We start from the raw sequence: 6,716 nt of genomic DNA, 5'->3' as shown, positions 1-6,716 counted from the left end.
AGTTTCAATAATTAACACATTGCATACATTCTTCCTAGTGGTTAATTGCTGTACAAGATGTGGACACAATATCCTATTTACAAACACTATTAGAACAAATCCCTCCATTCATTAAGAGAATGTAGCTATATATCTATCCTAACCATTTTGAATACACAGATACAAAATGGATATTCATCTGTATCCCCTTTTTTTGTTAAGTTCCGTTATTTGAATATTATAGGTGTGCTAACTCAGCAAAATATTCTAAAAGAGTCCAGTAGTTCATGATAGTATTGGGCCTTCCCCTTCACTGGCAATGTCAGAAATTGTTGACCTGAGTTCCCTACAGCTCAACATAACAGCATGGCTTTACTTCTTATACTTCATTTTCATACTTTTCTGCTGGATGGTTAAGACCAAGGTAAAGCAGGACCTATGCAACAAGAGTTGTAGGTTTTGGGTCTGATAAGGTAAGTGAAATCCCCTCAGCATTTACGCTGAGATCCTCGACCTCAGATTGTAGAACCTTTGTCAGTGTCAACCATGTGGATGGGATGAGTCATGGCCACTGCTTGGCCAATGTGCTCTCTGTGAAAGCCTAGGAGAATGTTTTCTCTCCATGTGACTCTTTAGGCCCACTCTACATCATTGATCACTTTCTTCTTTGGCCCTATAATCTCCTTGATCAGAAAATTTGGGACACTACTGTTTTATATATTTTTAAATGAATGGTGGGAAGGAAGCAGAGTTAATTAGTTGAAAAAATGCTTTTAGACTCTAATAGACCTAAGTCTGAATCCAGTAAACTGGTTTACCTGGTTTGAATTTAGTGATCTATATAATCTTAATCAAGTAACTTAATTATCTGGTCTGTATTTCCTGATGTTTAAAATACAAATATTACTTAAAAGATTGTAAGAATGAAAAATCAGATATCATACAGAACAGAAATCAGATGCAAAAGTAACGCTGAGAGTCACTAATTTTTTTTAACTTAGGCCAAGATCCCCGAGAATGAATACTGACTCTGGAATTGCCAAACATTATCCTTCATAAAGAAAAAAAATTCTTATTGGTTTTATAGATATTGGATATAGTTCATATTCTAGAAAGATCCTGAACATGAGTAACAAATGAGGAAATAAATGATAAAGGTAGAAAGTGATACACAAACACTTGTCACTATTACTATTAATAGATTATACTTTGATTATGTAATATTTTTAAAGATAATTAGCAGGGCAAAAATACCTGGAAAAAAAGCTTGAAACACAGGATAATTATTATCAGTAAAACGATAAATTACTTTGATACCTGAATCGCTTGCTGCAGTAACAACTGTTCCACCAGGAGCAAAAGGATCATTGTGCTTCAATGTTTCCACCTAAACAATTACACAAATCCATTACTGAGAGAGGTAACATTTTAGAGGTGGAACACTGTCACTCTGCAGAAAATATTCTTAATGAGTTTTAAATTAAGGAACATAAACATTAGGAACAAATATTTTATCCTAAGAATTTGAAGTCTTATATACACAATTTTTTGTGTGTTTGTGTATATAGGGTTTCACTATGCAGTTAAGGCTGGCTTCCAACTTGCAATCCTTCTGCCTCAGCTTCCCAAGTGCTGGGATTACAGGTGTACAACACCATGCCTGGCTACACACAATTTTTTAATCTCTTAAAATTGTGAAATATAACATTCATTCCAAAGACTACATAAAATATGTATGGCTTAACAAATGTCAAGTGAAACCTAGGCAACCATCCCCCTACCAACGCTTCGTGAGGCTTCACGTGCCCCTCTGTGGGCACAATCCTGCCCTCCCCTGTAGGAGGACCAGATCCTGGTGATACTCATTTCTTTTTTTTTCTTCATAATATCCCTACTTGTAGAGATACATGCTGTTTTAACTTTCAGTCTGAAATAATTAAAACTTAAGTTGCAAAGATAAGACAGAGTTCCTATACACACTTTATCCAGTTTTAATATTTCATATAATCATGATATAGATATGAAAACTAAGGAATATAGCACAGAACTATAAAATACAGACCTTGTTTAAATTTTATCAAATTTTCCAATATTCTTTTTCTACTCCATGATCTCATATTTCATTTAGGATAGACATTATTTCTGTTACCTGTCTTTTATTCCGTTCTATATTTTATTCATACTTTGGATTTCTTATGAGAGAAAATACATGGTATTTCAGCTTATGTGTCTGATTTGTTACTTAAGTTGCATCTGTTTTTCTACAAATAATTCAAATTTAGCCTCCTTTATAGCCAAGTAGCATTCTATTATGTACAGACATCATACTTTGTTTATCCATTCATTTACTGACAGACATATAAGCTGTTTCCAAGATTTACCTACTATGAACTGTGCTGCTATAATCACTGGAATGTGTATATGGCTGTCTTGTCTGTTTTTCAACAGGGTCTTGCTATGTCGTTCAGGCTGGCCTTGAACTCACTATGTAGCCTGAATGAGTCTTGAACTCACTGCAATCCTCCTGCCTCAGCCTCCTGAGCCCTGATATTACAGGTGTGCACTATCATGCCTCACAATATGAAGGCTTCACTTCTTTTGGAAAGACATCTAGAAGGGGAATACCTGGCATGAAATTCCATCTTACCCCAGAGAAAAGGGGCTTTCATCAAGAAATCAAATGCAGTAATACTTGGTTCATGAATACTTCTACTCATGAACAATTTGGCTTGCAGACAAGTGTTCAGCAAAATTTTGCCTCCATTCGTGACCTCTGCATTGCATGGTGAACACAACTGCAGCCATCTTTCCTGTAGTTCTGGAATGAATTGAGTTCACGAATTGAGCCACCACTTATAATAGCAAAGGCTGCAGTGTAAAAGAAGCCTTGTGCACTGCTGGTGGGCATGCATATCAGTACAACCATTATGGAAATTTCTAAAAAAAAAATAAATAAAAATAGAAATTTCATTCAACCCAGGTATTCCCCTTCTAGACATCTTTCCATGTTTTCGTTTGCTTTTTTTTTTTTTTTTTTTACTTCTTTTTTTCCCCATAATTTTATTGAGAAACAAATAGCAATGAGACAGTTTCAAACCAAACTGGTGGGGCAGTTTCAATAATTAACACATTGCATACATTCTTCCTAGTGGTTAATTGCTGTACAAGATGCAGATATGATCTTTTGCTCATTTTTAAAAAACCTTTTTCCTTCTTTCCTTTCTGCCACCCTCTGTCTTCTTCCCATCTCCATTCGAACAGTTTCTTCCTATTTCACAGTACCCATTATACATTTTGGTCCTTATTTCTACTTTTGGTTTCTCATACCACACAAACAATGCAATGTTTACATGTGTATCCCATTTATTTCAGTTTAAGAGTATGGGCTCAAGGCACATCCATTTACCTAGAAATGTCTCAAGCACATCCTTCTTTATTAGCCTACTTTTTAAATTTTTGCTGTTATTTCTTGTGCAAGTGGAGCTTTCTTCCCGAAGTCCTTGACTATACCTATGACTTCAAAAGTTTTACCTAGTTTATCTTCCAACAGGTTAAGTGCTTTTGTCCTGCTATTTAGATCTTTGATTCATTTTTATTTTAAGTGTAGTACATGGTGAGTGATATGGGTCTTGCTTCAATCTTCTGCATGTGGATAGCTAGCTTTCCTAGCACCATTTACTAAAGAGGCTATCTTTCCTCTAGTGAGACTCTATGGCACCTTGTCAAAGATCTGGTGGCTCTGTGAGGATGTACGTATTTTAATTCTTAAAGTTTGTAGTACTTAGTATCATACAATGCTGTTTCCATTTAATTCTAGCATGTTTTCTTTTAGAGGAAACACACAGACAGGGAGGAGGGGGAGAGGATGGGAGGGACATACAAAGAGCAGGTAAGTGTGAGGACAGGTAAGGCTTTTTACCTGAGTTAGAGATTACTACCATTGAACTATCTTCCTACTTTATACTTCAGATTTTAATCATAGTCAAACAAATTATATGTTTAGGAAGATAATTTCTTTTTCCTGGTGCCAGGCTTTTAAGGTACTAGTAAAAAGCCATGCAAGTAGTTAAGTGATAGATACGAGAAACGTTTCCAAATATGTATATCCAACTCTCATCATGGCTACCAGTGACACTTGTATTTCAAATTTTATTTCCAACCATCAAGAAGATGGGTACTACAACTGAATGTCAAAGGATACTGCCAGGGCTGAATTTATAAATTTCCAAGAAAAACAAATATAACAGAATAGAAAAGTAAGGCTAACTACAATTTGTATTCTGTAAAAGAGAATCCATTAAACAGAAAAGTAAATACTGTACTAAGGAAATTTCTAGAAATAAAATAATAGTACTTATTTTAACTAATACCATTATAAAATTAGCACTCTAGCTTAGATTATTTCTGCCAGATATATATGTATGTATGCACGTATGTATTTATTTAGTGCAGGGTCTCACTACGCAACTTGACCTCGCAGTGATCCTCCTGTTTTCAGCCTCCCCAGTGCTGGGATTACAGGCACGCACCACCACACCCAGATCACTGGCTCAGTGCACCAGGGGTGGGGCTGGCACATTATGTGGTGCTAGGGATTAAACCCCGGCCCCTGCACTTGCCTAGGCTGAGCTATCTCACTGGCCCTCCAAATAGTAATTTAACAAATACAAAACTTATCTATATAGTGAAATGGCCTTCCATGTTTCCTAGTACCATAGTCAAAATGCTAGTTTGCAAAACAGTCTCTGATACAAACTGTTCCCAACTATCATTGCTGCTTTTTTCGATTTTGAAGGAAGCAAAAATATGTCTTATTTTCAGCTACAGCCTACAGATCTGATTTCCTATTACAAAGAAAAAAGAATACCTTGACTGGTATCTTTCTCTTTTTTTTTTTTTTGGTGGCTGGCTCAGCCCACACTGGGGGCGGGGCTGGCACAACATGTGATACTGGAGATCAAACCATCAAACCACAGTCCCTGCACTTGCCTAAGCTTGTCTAAGCAGGTGCTTTAGGTGGCTGAGCTAATTTGCAGGCTCCTGATATCAGTTTTAACTTATGTTCTTTCACCATATACTGTGGAACTACCCAAAAGGGCAACTGGGATAGCAAGAGGAACAGGAGAGAATATATAGCTTATGAAAGAGTAAGTGGCCACAAACTTTTATGTTTAGTGTGATAATCAGGCAACTTAGCATGCAAAAGTAGTTTTCATAAGTAAAATAAAATTTTATTTTATAAAATTTTTCATAAAATTCAGGTGGTCAAATTTATAGAATTAATGTTCTAATGTCCTCCTACAAGGTCAACTAATTTATCATGGACATTCTCTCCTACATTAGCAATGAACACCCCTGCAGGGGAGCTGGTAACACTTAGCATCTGTACAATGCTATTATATACTAGCTAGGACAGCAGGAAATGGCCAGGTTTTTCATTTGTTTGTTTTTGTTTTTTTGCCCTGTTCACATTATGCCCAAGAGAGCAGAGACAAAAATTTTTTAAAGGAACTGGGAAGACTCATATCTTTTTTTTTTTTTTTTGTTACCGGGCATTAAACTCAGAACCTTGTGCTTGGCAGGCATGCACTTATGCAACTGAGCTATCTCCCTAGCCCCAAGGTTCACCTTGCAGAATCAATACTACTAACTTAAATTCTCTAAGCCTCATTTACTTTATCTTAAAATGGGAGTAACATGAACCTTCTAGGACTGTTGTATAAATTAAACAAAGTATACATAAAAAGAGCCAAGTCATTCATTGACACAGAAGAGATCAGATGAACTGCAGCTATTGGTATTATACTGCCTGTTTTAACGGAGAGGTAATAGAAAGGATAGTATTTCTTTTGAAAGCAGGAAAAATGGAACATGTGACAGAAAAATCTCAACAGAGGAAAGGAGCAACAGGAACTTGTTATTTCTAAGTCAGGAAGAGGTGATTTGGCTTCCTAATTTTTTTACTTGATCAGATTGGAGAACAAGAGGGTAAAATAAGAAGATAATTCAGACTGTAGTCAACTTCAGAAGAATTTGGTAATTAGTCCACACTGTAAACTAAGCATTGTAGCAAGATAGAGTATCTAGTATCCTGTAGAAACCACAAATATTTAGTTACAGAGATACCAGTCATTTTATATCAATGGAAAATGCCAGTTGCTGGCCAAGTACTTTTCTGAGTACAGTAAGAAAATAATTTAAGGACACCAAAAAGAATTAATTTCTCTTTTAAAGGATTCTTAATCTAAGAATATTAAAAGACAAAAGTATTTTGTTTCAAATGTCTTCCCAATCGAGCTGGGGAGACGGCTCAGTGGAATAAGCGCTTCCCTGGCAAGTGCAAGCAAGGTCCTGAGTTCAATCCCCGGTTCCACAAAAACAAAAAAACAAAAACAAAAAAAAACCCCAGCAGGGGTGGTACTTCAAATGTCTTCCCAATCGACTGCTTATGTATCCTTTTACTTACAAATATAAAACTACTACCTCAAAAATGGAGTCTCTAAATAAGCAACTCATAAACCATTCATAACTATGGAAATTGAGTGATGGATATATCAAGGTTTGTGTTATGGTTTGTGTCTAGTTGTCCCCCCAAAGCCTCATGCAGTCATGGGGTGAGGACTTGTAGAGTTTGTGTTAATTCATGATCCACTGGGATTATGTGTGATCCAAGACTGGGATTATGGGTTTTAGTACTGCTGGGATTACCCATAGGTGGGTAAATACTGGGAAGTACC

General features: G+C 36.2%; 1 protein-coding gene across 3 annotated transcripts in view; it reads right to left on the bottom strand.

Moving 5' to 3' along the window:
• Positions 1 to 6,716, bottom strand: part of Eps15 (epidermal growth factor receptor pathway substrate 15) — a 187,753-nt gene that overhangs the window by 22,675 nt on the left and 158,362 nt on the right. For all 3 annotated transcript variants that reach the window (XM_004639135.2, XM_023724226.1, XM_023724227.1), the window contains exon 21: positions 1,297 to 1,366. In XM_004639135.2, coding sequence (XP_004639192.2) covers positions 1,297 to 1,366 — 70 coding nt within the window. The remainder of the gene's footprint in view (positions 1 to 1,296; positions 1,367 to 6,716) is intronic.

Source organism: Octodon degus, unplaced genomic scaffold (assembly GCF_000260255.1).
Source record: "Octodon degus isolate 3935 unplaced genomic scaffold, OctDeg1.0 scaffold00107, whole genome shotgun sequence".
Lineage (NCBI taxonomy): Eukaryota > Metazoa > Chordata > Mammalia > Rodentia > Octodontidae > Octodon > Octodon degus.
The sequence above is the reverse complement of the archived record's forward strand: the minus strand, read 5'-3'. Positions and strand labels throughout refer to the sequence as shown.